The sequence below is a fragment of the Oryza brachyantha genome, chromosome 2 (assembly GCF_000231095.2).
Source record: "Oryza brachyantha chromosome 2, ObraRS2, whole genome shotgun sequence".
NCBI lineage: Eukaryota > Viridiplantae > Streptophyta > Magnoliopsida > Poales > Poaceae > Oryza > Oryza brachyantha.
In genome coordinates, this window is record NC_023164.2 from 14,422,298 (window position 1) to 14,449,149 (window position 26,852).

General features: G+C 39.8%; 4 protein-coding genes across 8 annotated transcripts; 1 reads left to right on the top strand and 3 right to left on the bottom strand.

Annotated features, from left to right (window-relative positions):
- Positions 1-3,263: 3,263 nt before the first annotated feature.
- LOC102703939 (WD repeat-containing protein LWD1) lies at positions 3,264-5,018 on the bottom strand. Its single transcript, XM_040521410.1, has one exon. It carries the CDS (start codon positions 4,892-4,894, stop codon positions 3,650-3,652), a length of 1,245 nt encoding a protein of 414 aa, XP_040377344.1. The 5' UTR covers positions 4,895-5,018; the 3' UTR covers positions 3,264-3,649.
- Positions 5,019-6,645: 1,627 nt separating this feature from the next.
- Positions 6,646-7,352, bottom strand: LOC102704218. The gene has a single exon (XM_040521244.1). It carries the CDS (start codon positions 7,221-7,223, stop codon positions 6,900-6,902), a length of 324 nt encoding a protein of 107 aa, XP_040377178.1. The 5' UTR covers positions 7,224-7,352; the 3' UTR covers positions 6,646-6,899.
- Positions 7,353-11,440: 4,088 nt separating this feature from the next.
- On the top strand, positions 11,441-16,628 carry LOC102704493 (adenylyltransferase and sulfurtransferase MOCS3-2). Its single transcript, XM_006648618.3, has 11 exons — positions 11,441-11,729; positions 11,823-11,915; positions 12,156-12,211; positions 12,464-12,528; positions 12,658-12,732; positions 12,825-12,903; positions 13,116-13,154; positions 13,235-13,343; positions 13,908-14,026; positions 14,894-15,013; positions 16,014-16,628. Exons 1-11 carry the CDS (start codon positions 11,465-11,467, stop codon positions 16,398-16,400), a joined length of 1,407 nt encoding a protein of 468 aa, XP_006648681.2. The 5' UTR covers positions 11,441-11,464; the 3' UTR covers positions 16,401-16,628.
- Positions 16,629-19,971: 3,343 nt separating this feature from the next.
- On the bottom strand, positions 19,972-21,346 carry LOC102704779. Of its 5 annotated transcripts, none has more exons than XM_040521314.1 (3): positions 21,283-21,342; positions 21,028-21,129; positions 19,972-20,864 (listed from the first exon to the last, which is right to left on the bottom strand). In XM_040521314.1, exons 2-3 carry the CDS (start codon positions 21,094-21,096, stop codon positions 20,493-20,495), a joined length of 441 nt encoding a protein of 146 aa, XP_040377248.1. In that variant the 5' UTR covers positions 21,097-21,129; positions 21,283-21,342; the 3' UTR covers positions 19,972-20,492. The 5 variants fall into 5 exon arrangements, 3 of the variants coding, with proteins under 3 accessions (XP_040377248.1, XP_040377246.1, XP_040377247.1); XM_040521312.1 differs by having other exon boundaries at positions 21,028-21,132; positions 21,283-21,337; XM_040521313.1 differs by having other exon boundaries at positions 21,028-21,162; positions 21,283-21,312.
- Between the last annotated feature and the right edge of the window lie 5,506 nt (positions 21,347-26,852).

Genomic DNA, 26,852 nt, shown 5'->3' on the forward strand with positions numbered 1-26,852 from the left:
AAATAATTAATTCTTAATTAATTTTATGCTAATGATTTAGCTCATTTTACGTACTGCAAAGTTACCGCGTACTTTTCTAGATCGGACTCACCCTAACATATGCCAATTAGTTGACACATGTAAAGTTCGTGATCGTCGTCATTGGCAGTTGAATCCAGATAACCGGCCTGCACAAGCGACCTGAGATCTTCCATGCATGTGTTCATCGTAACACCCCTTTTATGTATGCTCTTTTAACTATACTCTTTGTCCCAAAAAGAATAAATTATCTTCCATATCCAATTACAAATCCGATTCATAGCTAGGAATATGTTTGTTTTGGGATTGAGGTGTGGTAGTTAACTAGCCATACGTTACAATGGAAATTCAAATTCTATACACAGCTACTCCCGCTATTTCATATTGTAACTGATTTTGGGTTTGTTATAAGTCAAACATCTCAAATCTAATCAAATTTATAAAAAAAATAGTAACATTTTAAAGGCCAAATAAGTATACTATAACAATATTTTCAAGGGTTGATTTAGCGAAGCTAATTTAGTGTTGTGGATTTTAGTATATTTTACCATAAATTTGGTTCAACATTAAAAAAAATTATGACAAACTCAAACGTACTAATAGTAGACTTGGGCAGTTGGGCTGTACAGCCGGGCCGCAGTCGCCTGAGTGGTTAGGCCCACTAGTTGTGCGGCCTTGCAAACATCTGGCCTTTACACCAAAACAGATTGTCCAATACTCAGATACTAGTTGGGCCGCCGAACCGGGACAGGTCGAGTAAAAAAAAGCGTCTCCCTGTTCACGTTCAAACCAAAGCCGAGGCAATCAAAACTTTGTAATTAGAGCATATGCTACATAAGCCGAACATGTTCTACTTTTGTTGTTATCCCAACGTAGTTCCTTCATCCCTAAAAGAAATCAAAATTTATAGGACATCTATAGTAGTTGATTTTTTTTTTTTGAAACATTCAGTTGTTTAGATCCATTACTATACGTTGATTTTTCATAGACACAGAAGTAGTACAACAATGTCTCGTTGTATAATAATAGGCTACAAACCAAGTATAAACACGTACGAAAGAGAGAAAATGCAAAAGGATGAATGTTAACTCTCATGCAAGAGCTTACTCTACATATGCTCCAAAATACATACATTAAATACACATAAATGAGAGAGAGAGAGAGAGAGAGAGAAGAAAAATAGTGTAGATAACCTTCTAGTTAATCTATTATGCATGGTATATCTCGTGTATGTTTATAGTTAGTGTTAGTCATTCAATTAAACTTACCAGAAAGGAGTAGTGTAAACGGTAAAAGCAGGCAAAGCTGATACTAGTACTTGCTTGAATCTCCACACAACCAAATAGTCACGCACAGTGTCTCGAAAAAAAGAGTTCCTAAATTCCAATTCAACACTAGTATGCAGCAGAGTACTAAAATACCTCTTGAATCTCCACTCAACTATAAACAATCACACACTATAAGTATTTTATTTCCTCCGTCTCGGATTAAAAAGGATTCCTACAAATCCCAATACAACACTAGTTTCCACAAGAAAGTACTTAAATGCCTCTTATTAATATTAACTGTGGAGTATTAAAGAAACATAATTTCTCGATGGTAAGTAAGAATTTTTGGTCTATTTTGGAAAACAAAATTCCTGCTTGAATTAAAAAAAAAGACAGTAGAAACCTTGTAATGGTGTGCACGCTGGCATATACCAAGCAGATTAACGCTTCAACCCGCAACAAATTATACAATGGGTAAAGATGATATGCAATCCAAATCGCACCAACAAAGGTTCTACAATGAGATATCCTATGGGGGAAATCCTTTTGCAATTAAGTGAGCTCACACACCTCAAATGCCTGGCTTTCCAGCTTGTCCAATGGATGATGTGCAACAATCATATTTCATGAAAGAAACAATATAACTAGGAAACCCATCACAACAAGAAGACTAAAACAAAGCCAAAGATGGTACTTGAAAAAAGATTCACTCGTAAGCACCAAGACCTTATTGCTGTGGCACTATTCGTTTAAGACAGAGGGCTTATTATTTTTCTTGAAGGAAAACGCAAGGCTTCATCTCATTTGTTGCAGCTACAACCATTGTTACAAAAGGACAGGGGAAAAAAAACAGGTCTATTCTTATTGATAGCGGTGGACCAAGGAAAAACTGTACTGTATGCACAGACATCTCATACTGTGGTAGACCTAGAATTACAAATTTAAAGTGGACAAGTGCAAAACTTAAATAAAGTGTGGAACGGATGCTAAATTATATGCAACAAGTTATCATTATGCAAATACTATGCTAAAAATTTAAAGTAATAAGGATTTCAAAAGGTATTCAAACAATTAGTCTACAACATCCATATAATTTAGAGATAACAACAGAAAGATATAGCCTAGTAATCTAATTGGTTTCTTCCAGCTATATGCTATTTTTCACTAGATTCAACAATGCCAATATCAGTTGCATATAAAGTCTAGATAGACATCAACCTTTTTGCAAAATTGACTCACGAACTTAAAATTAAGCTTTGGTTGGAAATGATTTCAAAACTATCTTTTTAGAAAAGACTTATGACTACTATCAGATTTAAGAGATTGGGTGGCCAAGACATTAATTTAGACAATTTACTGACAATGTAAAACGGAACAACAAAGCTGCTGTTAAAAGGCCAAACCCAAATCAAAACATGGCCAATTAGCTGGTCTGCTTGTGTGGGTGTGCAGCTGCTGCCACAACCCTTGCCATGGCATCAATAACTGTAGCAGGACAATAAATTATCAAACCACCCACCAGCAACCCGGGCCCTAAAGCCCTACAAGAATGACACATACAGTGTGAATTGAAGTGAACCAAGGGAATTCATAACAACATAATTACTGGTTTGCTAAGATTGCACATAGTGAACTGCATGTACCAACATGTTCACCACATGACTAGGATCTTCTTAGGCCAAACCTATGGAATAGTCGAATGAGTTAGTCTTTTTTTTCCTTAAAAGTGTGCATCCAGGCCCAGGGTAGGGGTGGTAACGGGTCACAACCCATGGGTCTTTTCACGATCCAAATAAGCCCTCATGTATTTTTAGCTATATAAAAAGTCAGCCCATCCATTTAGAACTGGCCCTTAAATTTTGTAGGCTAAAATAGTTGGGCCCATTACCAACCCGAAAACCCTTGGCTTTGCTAGCATGCCAAGGTTCATGCATTCATCTCTACCTCAAGAGCACAACATAAGAAACACCATAGAACTTAAACAAAATAACACGCACAGGCTTATAACTTAGCATATACTTCAAATGCAAAACACAACATGGAAGTCAAGAGGCGAACTTAAACCCTACTGGAGCTGGACATTCCAGCACAAGGAACAAACATAACTACAGTCCCATTGTAATCAATGCTAACCTAGAGCAGCTAATTACTCTAACAGCTCAGTTCATTGCTAATTCCAGCTTCTAGCTAGCAAACAATTTTTTATATCACTAGATCCAACTCAGCACACGTATCATCTGTGCACAACTTAAAATAAGTAAGACTGAAGTAATAATTTCTTCTGATCACCTAACCTCATTATCCAAGCTGAGTTTCTTTGTTCTTGTTGGCATCCCCTCACTACTAGCATTGGAATGAAGAAATCAGACCCTGAGGATCTGCAGTTTATTGGAGAATGCAATAGCGACCCAGTCAGGCTGGGTGGCTGACCACTGCAGCTGCTCAATTTCTGCCCCAGCAGTGTACGCCAATATGGGATCAAGACCACCCTCAGCAGCTGCAGCTGCTGCAGCATTGCCATTTCCATTGCCACCATTGTTACTCCCAGTGCCCATGGATGATAGGTCCCATATAAGGGCCTGCGAGTCATCCCCAGCTGTGCAAATGTGGCAAGAAGAGTGTGGTGCCCATGCTATGGCGTTGACAGGGGAATGGTGGCGGTGGAGCTCGACCACCGGTAGTGTTGGATAGCGGATATCAAGCACAACCACCTTGGGGCTATCCATGATAATGGTTGCCATGTACCTAGGATCCTGCTTGTTCCACCCTAACCTAACCAGCGGCGTTGGCGACACAGCCCCGCCATCTGCACCAGCCGAATTGGAGCCACCGCCAGAACCAGACTCGTAGATAATTGTGGAATGCTCCTTGTCCCGGAGATCAAACACGCGAACCGAGCCGTCAGCCGAGACGGATGCAAAGACGCCAGCACCGCCCCAGGCGATGTCGTAGACATCCTTGTCGTGGGCGATGAGCTGGGTGTCGACGGCCTCGCGCTCGATGTCCCAGATGGTGCAGGTGGTGTCGATGGAGGAGGTGCCGATGCGGCGGGGGTCAGCGTCGTTCCAGTCGAAGGAGGTGAGCGGGCCGCAGTAGTCGCTGTTGCGGTTGCCGTTGAGCTCGCAGCGCAGCTCGACGGAAGGCTGGGAGGCGCCGTTGCAGCGGACGGAGCCGGAGTTGGAGTTGGAGTTGGCGTCGGCGTCGGCGGCGTCGTCCGGCGAGACGATGCGCCAGATGCGGAGGTGGTCGGCGGAGGTGGCGAGCAGGTCCGGGCGCACCGAGTGCGGGTCCGGGACGAACATGGTCTTGGTGGGCGGGAAGGGGTGCTCGAAGGAGAGCACGGGGGCGATGTCGCCCGAGGACTCGTCGAGCTGGACCACCTCCACGCGGTTGGGGAGCTGCTCCAGCAGGCTGGCGATGGCGAGCCGGTACTTCTTGTCGCGCCGCACGCTCCAGTTCATGGCGTAGATGTGCCACCCGGCCTCGTACGTGTAGATCTCCGACCGCTTCGCCTCTCCCCCGCCCCCGCCGCCGCCGCCGCCGCGGCCCCCTCCGTTTCCCTGCTCCTGATCCGCCCACGCCTCGCCGTCCCCGCCGCCGCCTCCCATAGCGCCGCCGCAGCCGACTTGCTGGGGATTGCGGATTTGGGGCGGGGCTTACGCTTGTAGATATGATGCGAGGGGCGAGAAGGATTTGGGGGTTTCGCCTTGGAGGAGGAGGGTGGAGTGGACGCTGGAGACGGGAAGCTTTTGCTGTACTACCTGTGGACTTGTCTGCATCTCTGCTGCTGCTGTGCTGGCCTGGTGGGCCGGGCCCATCTGCTTCTGTTTCGTGGGCTCGGGCTCCGCAGGTTGGGTTGGACTTTCTCTCCTCTTTGGGCCCATTGTTTGTGAATAAGTTCACCACCGGCATCGAGTTTGTCTGAGATCTCTTTCACCCAAAAAAAAAAAAATGGGTTTCCTCACGTAAACCATTCAAAGGTCTCATATTAGTATTGGCTCTATTTTTTCTCAGTTTCGAGTGACGTGGCGGATAATGGGTCCCACATGTTAAGAGCAATTTTACCTATTTCAACAAAAAAAATGTTTTTTAAACTAAGTTACATTTTTAAAGCTACAGATCAAGGGAAAATATGTTGAAAACTACTATTTATAAACCAACTAGTACACATATATAGTAATCATTACTTGCATAAACTCATATCTTTTGAACCGTGCATGCATCCCCATGGGATAGAATTTTATTATTTTTTTAGGCATAGCGGGTACTTGGGGTGATCGGCATATTTAATAATTTGTTAGTAAAATTTTTATATACATCTTCTTAGATATTTAAAAGCCAAAGAAAAAAATCTAAGGATGGAAAATAAACTACGCTAAAAAATCTTAAAATTAATTTAAATTTAAAGTTAAAAATTTAAATTTTAGGTAAACAAAAGCAAAAAAAAAAAAGATTGATCGTCGTTCTGGTCTCTTGATCAGACTCCATTGACGATTTTCTGCAGGTACCTATGCCTTTTTTCTTTGTGAGGATTTTTTTTTTACTACTTCCAACTTCCAGCGAGGACTGGTCTATTTTGCTTACCATTTCCCCATTTATCTTACTAAGACAATTGCCAATTGGGACAAGCAAATTGACCAAACGTGTGCTCGTGTTTCCATGGAAGTTACGCATCCCAGGCGATGGCGATGGTGATAGCCAATAATCTGGAGGAGAAATATAAATGAAAGAAACTGCTATTTTACATAATGGAGGTGTCTTCGAGTAATAAATATTTTCTCTTTTTCTCTTTTAATTATATATTATTCTCCCAACAGTGAGCGTTACACATGTCCCTACAAATCAGTAGTTTCTCTTATGATTTCTTGGTGTATAGGGTGAAGAGAAGACTTGGTTTCTTCATGGAACCGTTTCTAAGTTTTTCCTTCTCTTTCTTTATTAATTACGTTGACATGTTACCATTGCTTATGTGACAAGCTGTTTAATAAGAATAGAAACCATTATTAATATATCATTGGAACCGCCCTTAGTGATCTTCGATGAACCAACGATGCCATAAATCCATCATAGGGCCTGTTTGGAAAAGCTTCTCCCAGTACTACAAACAACTTTCACCGGTCTTGGTTACGTTCTTTATAAAACATTTTTGATTTTTTTACAGCATTATACGATAGAATTAACTATTATAAAATTAAAAATCTATTTAAGAAAGACAATGCGATGAACCTATTTATAGAAATATTTTTTTTTAAAAAAGCATAGTTTAATTGTTCGAGAAATTTGAATGTAAAAGTCGAGAAATAATCCGAATAAACTGCACAAACTACAGCAACCCTTAATGTACTTAGCACATGGCACATCATAATTCACCGAATTCCAAAATATCGGTGCCAGATTTAAGTGCAACACGGTAGATGAGATCGACCACGCTGTTACATTTTACATGCTTGCAAGGCAGAGAAGTCTCGCACACTACATACAGAGATTCAGACACTGACAAGATTAATTGCGGGTTTATTGCAAACTAATTACTGCCAGATGGTGGAAGCACGCATAGCTATTAAGTAGAGTAATTAACTCAGCCGGACTGTACTAACTAGTGCGGCGGCTAGGCTAGAGGTAGCCGAGGAGATGGTCCGCGAAGGAGGTGGTGGCAGCCGGTCGCGGCGACCCGGCGGCGGCATCACCGGACGGCGACGCGGCGCCGACGGCCGGCTGGTCCCACGGGCTATCCTGAAGCTCCGTTGCACTTGCAGGCGGCGAACCACCCGGCGGGAGCCTCCTTGCTGCTGCTGCTGCTGCTGCTGCTGCTTTCTTCCCCGTCGACGGCGCCTGCAGCTGCAGCAGCGGCAGCGCTACCACCGCCGGCCGCCGGACCCGCCGCCGCCGCTGCTCCCGCCGCTTGTGAACGTACTCCTCGTGGATGAACACCTCCATCGAGCTACCGCTACTAAAAATTGCAAACACTAGCTCATTGCAAGCTCATGGTACTAAGATCTACTTGGAGGCAACAGAAGAGGAGAAGGAATTATTGGAGGCAAACCACACGGGAGGGCAGTGTTGCACAAGCTGCACCGAAATTTATAGGAGCATTTAACTTTTGCTGCTTGACGATAACAGATTTGTCAGGATTGTCTATGACATGTGACTCTCTTGTGTCCATGACGTATGACTCTAACAATAAATCTGTTATGACCAAATGTAAAAATGATAAAAGTTAATTATTTCAAATGTAGTTCTATTATTGATTGCTATGTCTAGCGCCACTTGTCCTAATAGCAGAGTGACCATTATGCATGACACTGAACTACCGGGCCCACCGTGTAACGTGGAGAAAAATAGTCGTTCTTAAGTAAGAGTAAGGGTTAAAATTGAGTTAAAAACACTACGATACTCTTTGATAAATGTGGAATAGATAAGGCTGCGAGACGGTGATAAAATAGGAAAATATTTAAATGATAAGTGATTGATGAAATAATTAATATTATGAATTATACTTAAGTACTTATACATCATGTGATATGATATTTTAAATCCTAAAAATATTTATATTTTAGCATGAATAGAGCATCTGATTAGAGCAATAGCGCATTGTTGGGGTCGGGGTCTAGGACTCCATGCCATACTTGTGTAATTGTGATCTTACGATTTATACATATGTTATGGTTTTCTTTAAAAAAAGTCAAACGACATATTTGCTAACGTAAAATAATTTGAGACAAAAATTTTTATATGTGTTCATAGTCAGCTAAAAGCCAAAGTCGAAAAATAAACTACAATTAAAAAAATCTCAAAATCAAGTTCAAATTTAAGATTGAAAATTTAAATTTTGACTTATAAGCATATGTAAATGCGAATAGATGTGGGTGTTAGTATGGTTATAGTCTTATAGAGCAAATTTTCCATCAGGGCTTTTTTGAAATGCAGCATTAAAAATGATAAATATAAATAATAGAGGATTTTGATAGGATTGCAAGTGCAAAACATAGAATTGTAAAGCATAAGATAAATACTAGAATAATCATTTGAATAAACTGAAGGAAAAGCATTCGAGTGAATGAAAGAGATAGACTAACAAAATTATAAGAGGTTGGAGCTATCGTTAACTTTCCTCTGAAATCTACGTAGAAAAGACCAATTTATAGGAACTTTAAAGGAAATGATATAATTTATTTTTATTTCAAAGGTCTTTCTAGTAATTTTTTTCTGTAGGATTGAAAATCCAAATTTCTCACGTTTTTCTACTAATCAAATGAGCATAAATTTACAATTGACTGGATGCAATATGTTTTTCTCCCCCAAGAATCTGATGCTTGTTTCTTGTGGGATACAGCAAGTTTAGTACTGCTGCTTTTCTCTCCGTCCCCCCAACTCGGTCTTATCCGATGGCAGCAGCAAAGGTTTGCTGTTCTTGTCCACATCTCGTATTAGGGCTTTAATTAATGCCTAAGATGCTGTCATGGATGAGGTGGCAGCCTCGTAGAATTATTATTCTCAGGGATCAATCAGGCGTGTCCCTCGTTTCGGTAGCTCAAAAATCTGAATCTTGGTGGCATCTGGCATCAGGAACAGTGGCTTGAGTTTTAGTTGGGCACTTGCTATATATTTCAAAGCGAATCTTCTTTGGGACAAGAGTTGTGTGGAATTGCCGATCTTAATTAGGTTTCCAAACTCTTTAAAATGCATGTCTCCGAACTCTTAAAAATACAGGTCCAAATATTAGAATTTGTTAAAATGTATAGATTTCAGTCCTATTGTCACGACCATTTTTATATGGCCTGTGGTTACAACGAAAGGAAAAGAAAAAGGAAAAAAGGAGAAGAAAAATAAATAAAGAAGGAAAAGGTGGATAAAAAAATTAAGTGGGTTATATTTGTCAGTTCACCATGCCATGTCACTGCCAAGTAGGATTTCAAAGGGATAGTGATGGTTTATGACTAAATGACGTATCTTAACGAGTTTTAATACTTAGACAATGTTTGGCAGTTGGGTTAGTAAACCCACGCAAAAAATATATCATGTAGATTAACATATGATTAATTAATTATTATTTATAAAAAAATAAAATAAATTGATATGATTTCTAAAGCAACTTTTCTATTAAATTTTTTTCGTAAAAACACATCATTTAACCGTTCGTGAAACATGTGCATGGGAAATGAGATATTATAGGTTGGAAGGCTTATAAAATTAAGGCTTTAAATATATATTTTAACAGTTTAAAGATCTAGACACAACAACCCTATAAATTTAAAGACCACCCGTACACTCCACTAAAAGAAAACAACGGAGCATCTGAATCAAACCACAAACATGGGTATATGTGCGCTCGGAATAGGATTTGATACGGAAAACATGAAGATCGGGCCACTAAACAAAATTCCAATACCACCCGATCGATGTTTGTTGAGCCGAATGCACTAACGATCTAAATCTAAATTTTGAGAATGTTGCAGATGTTACATTGACTTTTTTTTTTGCAACCTGTATTTGGAAAATTTGCACAACTTAGGATGTCATCTTTTTTATATATGTTGGTTATGAGATTCGAATACAAGACCTTGTATTCACCCCACGCTCATCCTTAACGCCACATTACGAAGCACTTGTTACTTAAAAATAAGATTTCATATTTTCTAAATTTATAATGTTTATAAATAAGATTAAATAAAAAAGGCAATAAATTATAAGGTTTTAACTTTCATATAGATAATATCTTCATTTAAAGTCATTTGAAACGTAGGTATGAGATTTTGTAAAAAAAAAACTATGGGATATTATTGCGAATATTTGGGCTTGTAAAAAAATCTCAACAAGCAACAACATTTTAGATCTCGTCAAGACCAACAATTTTCATATAAAATTCATCTTTATCGATTTTATATAAAAAATACATGTAAATATGTATTAATGTAGTTTTGGTTTATCGCACGTGAGTCATTAAGAGAGCCACATGTAATAATAAGTTTCCATACGGGCCAATTAGTTACCCATCCACAATAATACCATTATTTTTTAGCCGGTCTTCTTATTGGTATGCCTCTGAAAGGTTTTCATATTTGGATTATCATCCTCATCTTTTTTCTCATGCTCATGCTTATAAGCCAAAATTTAAATTTGTAATCTTAAATATTTGGAGTTATATTAGTTTTTTTAATCATAGTTTATTTTTCATCATTGACTTTTAGATCGCTAAAAACACATGATAATTTTTTTATTTAAAAATGTGGTTTCGCTTATTCCTGCAAATACGTACTCTCCTCGCAGCTGACAACATCATAGACAAACTCTATAATGATCCACATAGAATTTGGTGAGGGGTCATCCACGAAAATCATGTTTTATGGTAAACATTAAAACTAAAAGGAAAACAGTAGTACACTACTACTACTGCTACTACTATCCATTTTCGCCATATTCTAAAACGCACCACGAATATCACGTTTAGTTCTAGAGCACCACGAAATTTTACTCACCACAAGTGACAGCGAATCCTATACTGCAGGCATAATGCCTTGATCGGTTTTATGAAGAAAAGAATAAGATAGGACAAGCATATATACAGAGCACATACACGTCAGAAACCAACAATTAGACAAGGAAAACGACACGATTCTGGATTTCTGGTCTCTGCAAGTCAATAAATGACTTAGCATTTTGATTTCACTGGATATTGTCTCTCTTGATGAATTACAGATGCATTTATATTGCAATTCATTATTAAAAAAATACTCCCTCAGTTTTATAATATAAGATGTTTGATTTTTTTTATAATGTTTGATCATTTGTCTTATTTAAAAAATTATACAAATATCATTTATTTTGCTGGTGACTTATCTTATTATCAAAAGAACTTTAAGCATGACTTGTTATTTTTTATATTTGTGCTAAATTTTTGAATAAGACGAATGATCAAACATTATAATAAAATTGTCAAACATCTTACATTATAAAACAGAAGTAGTTATATTGCAAGTGAAAAAAAAAGAAAAAGAAAAAAGTTTCCAGGCCGGCCCAATAAAGTCCAAGTCAACATCTCCAAGGCCCAAGCATCAGGCCCACAGCCCAAACCAAGATACGACTACATTCTAGGGTGCAATTTGCAATTTTTCTCCACTCTATTCCGCCGCCTAACCTCTCGTCGTTATCGGCGGCGGCGGCGGCGGCGGCGGGAGAGGATGGAGGCGGCGGCCGGGGAGCTGGCGAGGCTACGGGCGGAGAGGGAAGAGCTCGATGCCCGCATACGCGTGCTAGAGTCGCAGCTCGAGGCCAGCCGAACGCCTCCGGCTTCGCCCGCGGGAGAGGGCGACGCAGCGGGGGCCGGCGCCGCCGCGTGCCCCATGCGCCGCCGCGGGAATGGGTTCGCGGCGGCCGATGGCCTCCCGGCCGATATGATCTACCGCTACAGCCGCCACCTCCTCCTCCCCGACTTCGGCGTCGAAGGTGAGCTCAGCTGATCAGCTCCTCACTTTGTGGTGATACTTCCGTAGACTCGGCACAGCGTAGGCTATAGTGATTTTGTGAACTATGTCCCAGGCCAGCGTAAGCTCTCGCAGTCATCGATTTTGGTGGTCGGCGCTGGAGGATTGGGTTCACCCGTGGCACTGTACCTAGCAGCTTGTGGTGTTGGTAATGTTCCTTCTTGTTGCTGAAGCTGTTCTTGGCTAGTTGGTTTTAGTTTGATGAGGAAGTAGTTAGATTATTATGAATTTAATCGTTAGGAAATGTGCTTCAATTCTTATCTTTGTTGAGAACTAAGCAACTAATGCTGCATGTGTATCTGAGGATGAAATTAGATGGATTAGCTAGCTGTAGTGATTCTTCGGAGCCGTCTACTCATTGCTTTCATGCAACCTTTTATCATCCTAGGTTGCTTGGGCATTGTTGATGGAGATGATGTTGAGCTTAATAACCTTCATCGACAGGTACAGATAATTTGGCGTGAATTTTGTCTTGTTGTCCTCGTATCTTCTGTTCTATAGTACTTTCATTCTTCTCCATTCTGAATTATCTGAATGATGTTTGATTACTGATTGATAAGTATATGAAAATAATTTACATTCACTTTCTAGCTGGCAAAATCTCATTCTAGGATAGTCAACAGTAGGTTATTTTATTCTTGAAAAATCACATGGCACGGTATTCTCATAATTATTTTTTCTTGAATGTCCTCTCAGATAATCCACAAAGAAGCATATGTTGGTAAATCAAAGGTGAAGTCAGCTGCCGACGCTTGTTGTGAGTAAGCATCTGCATTTGTAATGGATTCTGGTTATAAAGGCTGTCCTTTGAAATATTTGTGCTTCCAAGATCTTTCCTATTGAGACTGACTACAGCTTCTGCAATGTCACTGTATGCTATTTCTGTTCAGGATTAATTCATCTATCAAGGTGATGGAGTACCATCATACTTTGAAACCTTGCAATGCTTTGGAAATTGTGAGAAAGTATGCCATCTAAAATTCTGTGTATTAAGAGAATATGTTGTGCCTTTTTAGAATTTACTGAATGTTTTTTTCCACTGATGAACCAACGACAGATATGATATAGTTGTAGATGCCACGGATAATCTTCCTACTCGATACATGATCAGTGACTGTTGTGTGTTGCTCAATAAGGTAAATTCTTGCTTCTGAGGTAAATGATGCAACCAATGCTTCAAATCTTCATTAGGGTAGTGCCAATTTTATCTTTGCATATACCTTAGAGAGTTTTCACTTTATTTACTGGGCTATCATGTACTAACAGCTAAAACAACTTTATGTTTATTTCATTCACAATGATTTCATTAATCAAATACTGATCTTTCTAAGAAATTAATTATGTGCAGCCTCTTATATCTGGCGCAGCCTTAGGTTTGGAAGGACAGGTAATGCTCATTACTCCTGACGATCTTTGTTTTTATAGTTCACCTTCATTTTTTTATTCATGCACTGACTTCTCTAACAGTTGACTGTTTATCATCATAACGGAAGTCCATGTTATCGGTGCCTTTTCCCAAATCCACCTCCAGTGGCAGCCTGCCAGAGATGCTCAGACAGTGGAGTTCTTGGGGTTGGTAAGTAAAATATTAACCAATGCTTCTTGGCCATAACAATAATTTCACACAAGGGGAAACATGAGTTAGAATATTCATTTTATATATTTTGTTCAAAGCTCGAACCACATACACAAGCATCTTTGTTTTCATAGTTACTGATGCTTCTTGGCCATAGCAATCACTTTATAGGAGGTGAAGCATCAGTTATAATAGTTGTGAACTTAAGTGCATACATTTTCTTATCACATTGTAAAAACATTATAGCTTGCTCAAATACTATACAAATTAAAATTTCGGTCATTCCCACCTATTCACCTGAATCTACTACAGCTAAGGTTGACTGGCTACAATATTGCTTCTGTTCTAGGTAGAATATGCATACCATACTGTGAGTGTGAAAACATCGTACTCCCTCTGTCCCAAAATATAGCTACTTTCTAGTTCAAATTTGAACCAGAAAGGTAGCTATATTTAGGGATGGAAGGAGTATTGTATAAGGTGCCATAAACTTCATCCCTTGATTCCATCTTTTGCATAGATTATTTTGCACTTGTAAACTAACCTTTGTTTGTTGACTTACAGTTCCTGGAGTGATTGGCTGCCTGCAAGCCCTAGAGGCTATAAAGGTTGCTACTGATGTTGGTGAACCCCTAAGTGGAAGAATGCTACTCTTTGATGCTCTATCTGCTCGTATCAGAATTGTACGTCACTTGACCCTGGATATGTCATGTGTTGCTTCTGCATGATGAAAATAGTATTGTTTTCTGTTTCCCGTAGTATAGCGTACATGATGGGTGTAATTTGTTTGCTACTTGAGCTACCAATTCACACATTAGGCAGTTTAATGAGAAAATTACATATATCTTCATTTTACCTTGATGAAAGTCTGGAATGTACTTGCACTGTGATTTGCCTGCTCATTCCTCATGCTACATCTTGTTATATTTTAACATGGCATGACAGCGCATGTATTAGCATTTTAGAAACTGCGCATGAGTGCATCTCAGTCAATGGGAGCACTTAGTCCCTTTTGTGTCTTTCATCTTATAAGCAGTCAAACTATGTTCTCTGAGTCCAATCTTGAAAATGGCCCTCAAAATAATATGTAGTATCTGTGGTATATGTTGTAACAGGAGCATTCTCAGCATCACTCAGATCAGGGCATAGTGACTTACATGCTAGTAATATATTATATAGTTGATATTCCATGCTAGGAGCTAGTTGTGTTCCTCCATTTCAGATTTTGTGTTCTCAACACAATTTATAACATAGAGAAACTAGATTTTTGGGTAGTGTGGATGTTTGTTATGGAAATGATTATGACATTAAGATAGTTCTACTCATCCTACTAACCTCGTAGTATTTTTCTCGCCATTTTAAGTACTATCGGTGTTGACTTCTTTGCTTTAGGACCAAGTTTTTTGGGAAAGAGTTTAACCTGTTTATAACTTCTGGTTGCTTTTCTAACATGCTATGTTTCTGACGTTCTTCTGTACAAAATACGATGTACTTCTCTTTCCTCCAGTCTCTTCATGGAGTTCATTACTGAAATCTATATATTTCTGCAGGTTAAGATCCGAGGAAGCTCGAATGTTTGCACAGTTTGTGGAGAAAATTCGGCTTTTACACAAGATGATTTTCAGAAGTTTGATTATGAAAACTTCACGCAGTCCCCAATGTCCGATAAGGTATATCTCCAGATTGTTGACTTCACAATTTATCTTATTATGACATTGTCATTTAAGGTATGTCTCTGAATTGCAAAGGAATGATGTCTGTCTAATCTGGTCAAAATCTTAAATACTATGTGCAGTTAGCAAGTCCTTTGGATGTTGTATATCGCAAATTTGTAATGATATAAAACTGGTTGCCCTACTAGGCCAATTTAGGTCATCCTTAGTCTAATACAGAAATATTGTGTGAGGCCATTTTAGTGCATATCACTAGTATCTCTATAGCCTGATTTGGAATACGCACACATGCGATCTGCAATAGTGCAATCCAGGGTATTGGGGTCACATGCATAATAGTCGCTCACCATCAGTGACCGCTGACCAGCCTAACTAGCAAAAGTGTTAACAGTGGACCTGCTGATAACCGTTTTGGAATTCGGAATGGGGTAAAAAATTAGGGCTCCTTTGCTTCACAGGAAAATGGAAGAATTTAATTCCTATAGGATTTGACGCTATTCGGTATTCATTTGGATTGAAGGGGTGAGACATAGGAAAAGTAGAGGAAAACTATCCTTTGCCATGGATTCATAGGAATTGAATCATCTACAAAGACCTCCTTTTTTAAATTCGTTTGCTAAGTCCAAGGCAAATGAAGTAATGAAGCACCAAATTGATGATACATTAACCATGGAAATTATACTAAGGTTGTCTTGTAAGATTTCTGTGTTTAACCAATATCTGTATCCCAAATAATCCATCTCATCTTTTCCCTACATTTTTCAATCATTTATTTATGTACATTCCTACCATTTTCCTATGTTTTTCCAATTTTTGTGTTAAAATAAATCTACCCACATGTAATGCATAAATTTTAAGTTATCCAAGAAAAAAACAGCGGTAAATTTCTTGTCCCCAGAACAATCATGTGATCCTAGTTTCAGGCTTCAGCAACACTGTGTCGCTTGTTACTGGCTGAAGCTTGATGTCATTTTACTTGCTGTTATGTTCAATGCAGTCAGCGCCAAGTTTGGACCTACTTCCAGAAAGTGCCCGTGTCACTTGTACAGAATATAAACGGCTTGTTGATAACGGCGAACCTCATCTACTGTTGGATGTACGACCTGCACATCACTTCCAAATTGCTTCAGTTTCTCAATCTCTGAACATCCCGCTTGCCGTGCTGGAGGAGAAGCTTCAAATAGTTGAGACCTCGTTGAAGGAAACCATGGATGCCTCCACCCCAGACAAAATGCCTTCGCTTTATGTTGTATGCCGAAGAGGCAACGACTCGCAGATAGCTGTTCAGATTCTCCGGGAGAAGGGATTTCTTTCTGCCAAGGATATAATTGGTGGCTTGCAGTCTTGGGCACAAGACGTAGATCCTGATTTCCCCGTGTATTAGTTGAATGGATGTAATGGCAGTCACATTTGGGATTACACGCTCAACTTTCAATCTTGATACAAGACTTGCTGGCTTGTCGGGAGCATCGTAAAATATAGAACTGCTCGGTTTTCATCGTCGACACTAATTTACAGTGGTCAAGGTGATATGTTATTAGACAATATGGCTTAAGGCTTTACCTTTCATAAAATATCCTGAATTTAAATTCCATTATGACGTTTTTTTTCCCTTAATGGAGTATAAATAGCATCATGTGTACACAAACTTATTCACAAGGCTAGGTTGAAGTATGATCTACCGCTTCTAGATTGAGATGTAATATTTTCGTTATGGCAATTGAAGACGCAAGGAGATTTTATCTATATGAGGTTGAGGTTTTTAGTGGTTTCTAGTGATGGATGATTCCGCAAGGAGATTTTATCTATATGAGGTTGAGGTTTTTAGTGGTTTCTAGTGATGGATGATTTTTATGCTATAAGGGATGAAGAGAATTTGTTTTAAGGTGGATATTATTAAATATATGATATGAATTATGATATGTAATATATTTAGATTATATTATTAGTTTTTAATATGGCTTTTTTTATAGGACTCAGAGAGTTTCTATGACTCCTATATATTTCTTTCATACGAGTGTGACAATCCTTGGTATTTCCCTACTATAATCTCATGGTTTTTTTTTCACTTTAAATTTTGTCTTTCCACGCGAGTACGTCGGCCGAACCGAACTCAGGTCAGCAGTTTGTTGTGTACGCTGCCAGCCTACGTATATGCTACTACTAAGCAGTCATTTCACTCTCGTAACAGATCGATTCATGCAACGTGGTTTTCTCAACTTAACTGGGGAACTCTTTATAGCATCTCAACAGCTAATCTAAATTTAGTCATCCATATTTAGCAGTTCATCTAAATTTGGTCATTCATATTTTTATTCGAATGATCATCCAAAAGAGTTTCATCCTCCATATTTATGTATACTCCAACAGATTATCCCTATATAACATCTTTTATATCTATTTGAAGGATGGAGAGAGAACATCTAAATATAAAGTTTCTCATGTCATCTAAAAATAGAAGATATGATAAATATTCTGCTGGAACATAATTTTTACTCTTCATCCTCTATTTTCAAGATAGATAATGAAATAGATATATTGCTAGGGATGCTCTTATACACTACGGATATCTCCTTATTTCTAACATGCCATTTATATATTTTTTATAAAAAATAATAATATAAATTAATATATAATATATCACCATACCAACATACAAGGTTAAATTTAACTTTAGAAACAAATGACTCTGAATATACATATAGTATCATAGTTTAATTTGATGTTTTTTACTTATATAGGTCAAATTTAGACACGCATATTTAAAAAATGATATATCGCATACTAATATACTTATAAAAACTTCATAATTATTTAGATAATATGCAAAAAGAGACAGTGGTATATTTGGTAGGGCTCTTGATTCAGGGGTTGTCAGATTCAAGACAAAATCAGTTTGATTAGGTGTTTGACTAGAAACAGTAATCTTGATCCTAATATGAGTTTTCAAGATAAATCGTCAATCCTACCTCTGGCATGGCAAGAGAGTTGATTTTTTTTTAATTTTTCATGTATCTTAATGTACTCCAATAAGCATTATAAGTAGTCATTACTATGCGTAATTTTTTTTTTATCTACTTGTGGGCTGGCGATGACACTCAGGGCTAGCGGAGGCGGCGCTTGGCAGATACGGAGGCGGGAGAGCGGCGATGGCCTCTCCACCGAACCCTAAACCGTGCACGGACAAACAGTTCATGAGGGGAGGGGACGAGGAAATGCGGTAATTTTTTCAGAAGGCAAGGGTATTTTTCTATTTCGTTGGTCGGATTAAGGTGTAAAGCTATCTTTTGGCTGATTCATGTTTCCTAAGTAAAAAAAAAAGCTAAATATCGTTTCTTCTCATTTGTCTAAGAACTTGAACCAAAGTTCCGTTTGGATATAATTCTAGTGATATGCTCTTACTAATCAAGGATGAAAAATCTATACTACACATACCCAATCCAATCAGGATTAGAATCCATTTCCCTTGCACCCCTGCTGTTTGCCTTTGCTGCACAATTATCCGCCGCCATACACCCATCGTTTCTACTGCCAGCCAGCCGAAACGATGGTGATGGACAGTGTTCCACCCCCCTTCGCGAACCATCGATCGCCCGTTCTGCTCCGGGCAGTTCACCCTCCCGGCCGGCCCTACCCTAACGTCCAAATCTCCAGCTCCGCCTCCCGCTTCTTACCGGTCAAAAGGCCATCTCCAATGAGTATCTATAAGATACTATATAATTTTTAATAGAAGAGAGAAAAAACTATCTCTTAATTAAGAGATAGTCTCTTGTACATATTTTAATGTTAAATGAGAATGAATTATAGGATTATTTGTATTATGAGTTATTTGCTAAGTTATCTTGCTTCTTTTAGAATTTTAGAATGCTTAGGGATAATATGTTATCTTTTTGTTGAAGGTGGCCTTTTCTAGGTACGAGTAGGTCGCTATGTGCAATTATCTGCTCAATAAGCTCAGCCGCGGCGGTGTACAGGGCTGGCAGAACATTCGATCACCAAAACCGTGTCGAGCCGATGCAAAGAACACGGCGCCAATGATCAATCCCCCATCGTAACCACCGCCACATGACGAGATGATGATGGAGACCCACCCACCCGGTGGCGTGGTGGTTGCCCGAACAAAGGTGATTGTTTAGACATATTTAAACAATAATAATTTGTTAATAAAATTTTGTTATATATGTTTTTAGTGATTTAAAAGTTAAGGCCCTCTTCGGTTTAGAGGAATTTTATAGGAATTTTGAAGAAATTAAACTGTTTTCTCTGAAATTTCTGTAAAATTCCTATGATTTGAAGAAGCCTAAGTCTGAAAGTAAATTACAGTTTAAATTTACGCTGAATGGCATGGCAATGGCAACCAGCAGCAGCCAACCACTGTTGGCAATGGCAACGCCATCTCATCACAGGACAGCACGGTGGTGCTGGTGCGATGCAAGAGTCTACAGGATCTTGCCGGGGGCACGTGCCAATGTTTGCAGCAAGATTTACCCTTGCCCTCACCCGTTTCAATTTTTTCACCAGGGAGGATGAGGACATGGAATCTCATCTGGGTACCCATCTGATCACGTTGTGACCACTGTTGTCAGCATCCTGAACACCAACCAACCTTCCCCCGGAGGAGCCTGGGTGAGATATTTTTAGAAATATCAACAGCAACAAACTGCCGATGAACAACACAAACACAAAAGCCTCGTCCCAAACCCATATCTGCTCAGGCAAAAAGAACCCAAATCAGGGGAATTCGGCTCGAATTGACCCAGCACCCACCCAACCCAACCAAACACGGTCACCATCCTCCTCTCCATCACCAATGGCTACTTGCTACCCATAAGATGATGAAGATATCTAGTGTCTAGATCGAGACAGCTCCTTTTTGCCGTCACCGCTGAAGAATTTCTGTAGCTGACGACGCCATCCACAATAAAAGCAAGAAGTAAAACTGCACGACACTAGAATTACTTTCAAGAACATCACTAGAATTCAGACAAGATATCATCAACCATGGAGGACTATCAATAGGATGGTAAAAATGGTGGGTACTACTAGTAATTACATGGAGCAGAAGGGTAAATAGACCAGCAGTTACTAGAACTGGAATCCCTTTCTTTCTAACCATTTATCCAGCTTATCATCCATCCAATAGATAGATAGAGAGAGGAGCAGAAGTAGGTAGATTAGAGCAGAGGATTGGAGGAGCTTGTTCATCATGTGTGGAGATCCCACACAGCCAAAAAGGAAGAAGAAGAAGAAGAAGAAGAAGAAGAAGAAGAAGAAGAAAAGGTGAAAATTTTTCCAAGAACATGGAGATCACGACGAGGGAAATCAAAATAAACTCCCTTCTGATGATATGACACGATGCTCTCTCTCTCTCTCTCTCTCTCTCTCTCTCTCTCTCTCTCTCTCTCACTCTCACTCTTCCAGATTGTCCAGTCCGGTTGGTTTTATGCTTTTCTTGGTCTGTCGATGATGGTGGGGCTCACTGGGCCTCGACGGTGCGGGAGGAGGCAGAGGACGGCTGGGGCGCGGCGGCGCCGGCGGGGGAGGACGGAGGGGAGGTGTGCGGGTGGCCGTGGCCCTGGGAGTTGGTGCGGTGGAGGCGGCACTTGAACGACCCGGCGTGCGTCGCCGGCGCGCACACGCACTTGGGCGCGTGGCCGCCGCCGCCGCCGTGGCTGCCGGAGGACGCGGAGGAGAAGCTGCGGCGCATCGTCCTCGGCGACGACGCCGCGGCGCCCGTCGGCGTGGTGGTGGCGCTGTGGTTGTGGTGGCCGTGGCCGTGGAACCTGCCCTCGTCGCCGGTGGTGTCGACGTAGTTGGACGCCATCTCTTCCTTCTCCGACCTTCTGATCTGCAACAAGGGCGCCACAAGAGGGAGATGGTGAGGCCCGTGCGCAGCTTCGATTCGATCCAAGAATTCGCGGAGCACGGCGTGGCATCTATAGGCGCAGCAGTTCTTGGCACGAACGCAAGTATAAATGCCGACTTAAAACACAGAATCCTGAGAGTTTAACCGCCGGGTGGTCAGTGACTGCAGAGATCCTTTTCTGTTTCCTCCAACGCATAGAGCAATCAAAACCCATTCACTAGCCAAGATTCCGCCATCAACTCGTCAGCTTCTAGTTCAAGTCAACCATGGCCGACGGTTACTTTCAAGAAAGAATTACTAGCTTAATCTCAGTTACTAGTATAGTACGACATCTCATCAAGAAAGTTTCTAAATAAAATGACAAGCCACGTAGAGAGACGAAGGGGCCAGAGAGCTATACCTATCGAGGAGGAGAAGACGAAGGTGAAACGAACGGGGCTGGCTGGGTGGCGGCAAAACTGCGTTATCCTGGCCTTGGCGCCCATTTTATAGGCGAAGAGCCGCGCGGGCAGCGCTCTCTGCCCGGGATTCCCTCTCCCTTTCCCTTTCGCCCAACCGGCCAACCCCACGCACCAGTACCGACCCCAATTCCGTCTCCGTACGGCGCGTCGCTGCTGCTGCTTCTCTCTGTGTCGCCGTGCGTTTTGGAAGGAGAGGGGGGCTAAATCTGTGTGCGGGCGAGCGATGGGCTACCAACCAGCCGTGGGGCAGTAGCGGTTTGCGAAAAAATATGACCGAACCCGTTGCTTCCACCTAGAGGTAGAGGGTAGAGCTGTGCAGTGCAGTGTGCTCGATGCTCTCCACTCCACACCTGCCTATTACGTGGCCGATTGCCCATTCATTAGGGAGCATGCGTGTCTCCCGGCACATGGCTATCTATTGTTATTAACGAGTATTTTCACTGAGTGAAAAAAGAAAAACTATACATGTTCAGATGGCTAGAACTACACTAGAATTCCACGCGAGCCCACGCAGATGCGCTTGACGCGCCCACGCAGATGCGCTTGACGCAACCACTGCCGCGCTCCTCTCCATCTTGACCGTTCCTTGGCCAGCTGGCCTCGCCACCGCCGGAAGCGTCAACGGCGTCGGCAAGCCTCGGACTGTCACCTTCCTTCCCCTCTTATCTTTCCCAAGCCAACAAGAAGTGGTGTAGTTCTCTCGCACGACTATAGGAGCGTTCGAAACCGGCCAACCAAGAACACTTTCACCTCTTTTTTCGTACGTACGTTTTTTAAGCGGTTAAACAGTGTATTTTTTAGAAAAAAATTTATATGAAAGTTGTTTTAAAAAATCAGATTAATTTATTTTTTAAGTTTGTAAAAAATAATACTCAATTAATTATGTGCTAATAGTTTTTTTTGTTTTACGTGGCGCTGATTAGACAATTTAAACACGACACTTGCGAACGGTGCCCATATATCCTTTTATCCGACGGCTCGTAACATAAGATTCAAACCCTACCGCTAACCCTGCCAATCGCCGCCATCCATACCCAAGGCTTTAGCACAATCCCATAGTTTAGTCTCCCACGTGTCGTCACCACTCTCCGTCAATCCAACCATCACTCAAGATTAATTATCTCTCTAAACCCGAAGAAACCTACTCTTTCTTCTTCCTAGCCTTTTCCCCTGGGGTGTCATTGTCGTCGATGAGTTCCTCCCCTACTTCCTCTCTAAATCGAGAGACCCAGTGCATGCTGGAAGGTGAGTAAAGTACTGAAGTACGTTGATCTGAAATTTAGTTGCATAAAATCTATAGCAAATTCCATTTTCATCACAAACTCGACTAACAGAACTAACACAATTATAAACTACTATCTTCGTCCTACCGTATAAGTATTTTTAGATTGTTTAGTAAAGATTGAGGCTAAGGAGAAAAGCGGAGAGGTGAGAGGTTAGATAGGAATAAAGTGTGAAGAATTTTAAATAAGAATTAATCGATAAGATAAATAGTATTGTCAAAAATGATTATTTTCTGGAACACAGAGTAAATTTATTCAGATTATCATAAGATGCCAAAATCTAAAATTCGGACCCTTCTCAAATGTATTGAGGCCAATGCAGTACGGTACAAAGAGAAGGATAATACGGTTGCAGGGTTCCCATTCGTCGCGGTGATTATTGGTGTCATGGTGTGCTCGTCACGGCGCGTGAGCAAAGACATCCAAGAAGCGGCAGCGGCGGCGGCGGCGGCCAACTCGCCCAAGCCTTGCACGTCACAGCGACAGCCGGCCACTGCAGATTTTAGCGCGAACCTGATAAGTTCCAGGACGCCCCTTCCTTCCGTTATCACTTGGCGCCGCCCTGTAACACTAGTTGGTGGCGCACTGTGGTGTGAACTTCTCGGGCGTCCGTGTCAGATACTACTACTCACGGCCAACGCAACACTGTACTTTCTTTTTTTTTTAAATTTAACATCGCTGATTTTTAATTAATAGTTAACAGTTTAAAAAAATTTACAAAAAATATAGATCAGTCTAAAAGATTATTTATTACAAACAATCAAATCAAATTAAGATAGTTAGGTATTATATAATCAAACATAGACGTAAAATGAAAAATTGAGAGGAGTACCGAGCAGTAACACCTATCCAGTCGTAGCGTCCGTTGCCATTGCGACCGAGACTCTCCGAGCTACTGGTAGTTATTCGGGCAGCAATAGTTGTTTGCGAGGGGAAAAACAAAATAATATATTAAAAAATTAAAAATAAAATGTATATGCATGTTCTTAGTGTAAAATCAAATGCTAAAAAAAATTAAACTACGAGTAGACTTCAAATTCATTTTAAATTAGAGTTGAAAACATTAAATTTTAATTTATAAATACAAACGGAAACGAAAATTATATATATGTATATATATATAAATTACCGTCAGCACGTACTATTGTACCACTAATATCACTGCGCAGATCAGGTGAGTGGTCCATGACCATTGTTTGGATTGGCGTATAATATAATTGGGGAGGAGCAGGAAAAACAAATCAATGTGGATAAACATCAAGCAAGGGGCGGCTGCTTGCTTAGCTAGGTGCAGATGATCGCGCTCACGGGCTTGCGACTACCATGCGCGTGGTAGGTCCACCCGGTGGCAGAGCCAAGACAAAAATCTACAATGACTAACTTAACACTACTAAATGGATGTTTAGTTAGGAAAATAAAATTTTTTTATGTCACATCAGACATTTGATCAGATGTTGGTAGGGGTTTTCGGACACGAAATTTACGGCTCGCCTAAAAACCGCGAGACGAATCTTTTGAGCCTAATTAATCTGTCATTAGCGCACGTGGGTTACTGTAGCATTTATGGCTAATCATGGACTAATTAGGCTTAAAAGATTCGTCTATTAGTTTTTCGTTTCATCTATATTTAATGTTCTATTTAGGTGTCCAAAGATTCGATATGATATTTTTGAGACTTTTTTGGAACTAAACAGAGCCTAAGTTCTAATTTGTATATAAGAACCACATATGTAAAATAAAATAAAGCTATAATTCATTAACTTATAAATCAACATGTGTATGGTACTCCATATAAATCACAATACTTATAAATCATCTTCTGCGCAGTGTTGTAAATCACAATACTTATAAATCATCTTCTACGCAGTGTTGTAAATCACAATACTTATAAATTATCTTTTATGCAGTGTATAACACTAAGTATGACGAGGGAGATCTGCCGACGGCCAGGTATGGCGGTCATATTGGTGGCTCCACCACTGGGTCCACCCCGTGCTGTTTTGGATATAGCCCCATGCATGTTTTATTCGTAGATCTAGATCACGACTCACGAGCCTTGGTCTGATTAACCTGTGTTTGTTTGTATAGATTTTTTTAAGATTATTTCTCAACTTTTATGTTATATTTTTCGGATGGATAAACCGTGTATTATTTTGTAAAAATATTTATACAGAACTTCATCGTCTCATTGTCTTCTAAAGTAGAGTTTTAATTTTATATGAATTATTTTTATTAAATAAATACTCATCTGTTCCATATTATAATATAAGACTTTCTGTATTTGCTTAGATTTATTTAGATTTATACATGTATCAATGTATATATTGTGTATATGTGTCTAAATTTATTAACACATATATGAATCTAGATAAGATTAGAAAATCTTAATAATATGAAACGAAGGGAATATAAAAAATTAGATAATCTTTCATCACTCACTCAAAAGAACAAAGAGAACTTGGATATTAGGGAAGGACCTAATATCAGTTAAATAGGCAGAAATGGGGCTTTAAACCCAGATCGGTTAGCCTATCACCTCATGGAGTTAAGCTAGAAAACCTCTGAGCGTTTCTCACCACTCAAAAGAACACACCAGCAGTGTTAAGTAATTGTTTGACAATTTACCAATCCAACGAGAAAAGCGGTCTAAGATAAGCCAATTGCAATTTGCTAAGGTGGAGCATGCAGGAGAGAGGGAAAAAAAAGGGCCATCGCTTGCTTTCACCGTGGAGCAATTTCCATGAATTATAGTATGTACACTGTAGTACCTTCTTTCCATAATAACTTTTTAATTTCGGTGTCTAACGCTTTAACCATTCGTTTTATTTGAAAATTGGTAAAAAAAAACTTTAAAAAATTAGTCACACATAAAGTATTATTCATGTTTTACCATCTAGTAACAATCAAAATATTAATTGTAAAAAAATTCAAATAAAACGAGAAGTCAAAACATTGTATCTAAAAACAGAAAAATAAACTTAACATGGGAGAGAGGTAGCAATAGCTAGTTGGGTTATACGATAGAATTAATCGATACAAAATCAATAACTTACTATATAAAAAACTTTTACATAAAAAACTGCATAAAACACATCATTTAACTTATGTGAAAAACACACAGGAATACCGAGAGAAGTCTTAGATTAAAGTGGCAGAAAAGTAACCCAAGACATAAACCAGATGCCAGTGTTCGGCAAAACTCCACCCACGTACGCGCACGGATGTTACACTTACACATCAGAAACGCCCATGACAAGGATTGGTCGCTTCTCCACATTTCATTTCCTTCGGTGGCGCAGGTCGACGAGCACACGTAACGGCGGCCGGCCGCCGGCCATCCCAACACCATCGGTTGTTTTCAATCGTCGTCGAAACACGTCGACGCCTTCACGAACCCTCTCCCACAAATTCTCCACCTTTTATATATGCCACGCACATACCCCGTTACTCCGTACAGTACATGCTGACACGCTCGGGAGCGTTCTTGAATTCTGTGGTGCATAGACAGCACTGAGGTAATGTTTGATTTTTTGGTATGAAACGTTTGATCATTCGTCTTATTCAAAAGTTTAGTATAAATATAAAAAATAATAAATTATGTTTAAAGTTCTTTTGACAATAAAGTAAGTATATGTAAAATAAATGATATTTTCATAACTTTTTAAATAAGACGAATGGTCAAACATTACAAGCAAAAAAGTCAAACATCTTACGTTATAAAACGGAGGGAGTATTTTTTTAAGTAAGATTTTTAGTTTTTTTATCATATTATTTGATTTTATGTTATAACTATAAATATTTATAAAGATGAACGATCAAATTAACTAGTATGAGTTTATAATTCATTCTAGAGATATCAGACAAGAAACTTTTGTATAGAGCTTTTTTTTCAAGATTTCTAAAACGTGATTCTTATAGTTCATAACCGATAAAGGAAATATAACCTACGTGCTGTCAAACAGGAGAATTAGGTTTGCCTTGATCTGAATTGCGAAGAGATTAATTGCCTGTTTAAAATCGTCAGAGTTAAGTGGTTAACCTAACCAAACCCTGTCACTAGAGCCAATGTAAAGTTGATATGTTACATGTGTCACCACTTAAATAACATTCACCTATATTATAAAACTTTCCCTTAGTAGCTTAATCTCTTTCTCCTCGCTTCTCTTCTCCTCTAAACATCCAATCCGATGTAACATGTTATATAGTTAAGCACACTCACCTTTATT

Coding starts and splice junctions, on each gene's coding strand:
- LOC102704218 (XM_040521244.1), bottom strand. CDS start 7,223: ATGGAGGTGTTCATCCACGAGGAGTACGTTCACAAGCGGCGGGAGCAG.
- LOC102704779 (XM_040521314.1), bottom strand. CDS start 21,096: ATGGGTTTTGATTGCTCTATGCGTTGGAGGAAACAGAAAAGGATCTCT. Junction 20,865..21,027: donor CAGTCACTGACCACCCGGCG/GTTAAACTCTCA, acceptor CCCTTGTTGCAG/ATCAGAAGGTCGGAGAAGGA.
- LOC102703939 (XM_040521410.1), bottom strand. CDS start 4,894: ATGGGAGGCGGCGGCGGGGACGGCGAGGCGTGGGCGGATCAGGAGCAG.
- LOC102704493 (XM_006648618.3), top strand. CDS start 11,465: ATGGAGGCGGCGGCCGGGGAGCTGGCGAGGCTACGGGCGGAGAGGGAA. Junction 11,730..11,822: donor CCCCGACTTCGGCGTCGAAG/GTGAGCTCAGCT, acceptor ACTATGTCCCAG/GCCAGCGTAAGCTCTCGCAG. Junction 12,529..12,657: donor GCTGCCGACGCTTGTTGTGA/GTAAGCATCTGC, acceptor ATTTCTGTTCAG/GATTAATTCATCTATCAAGG.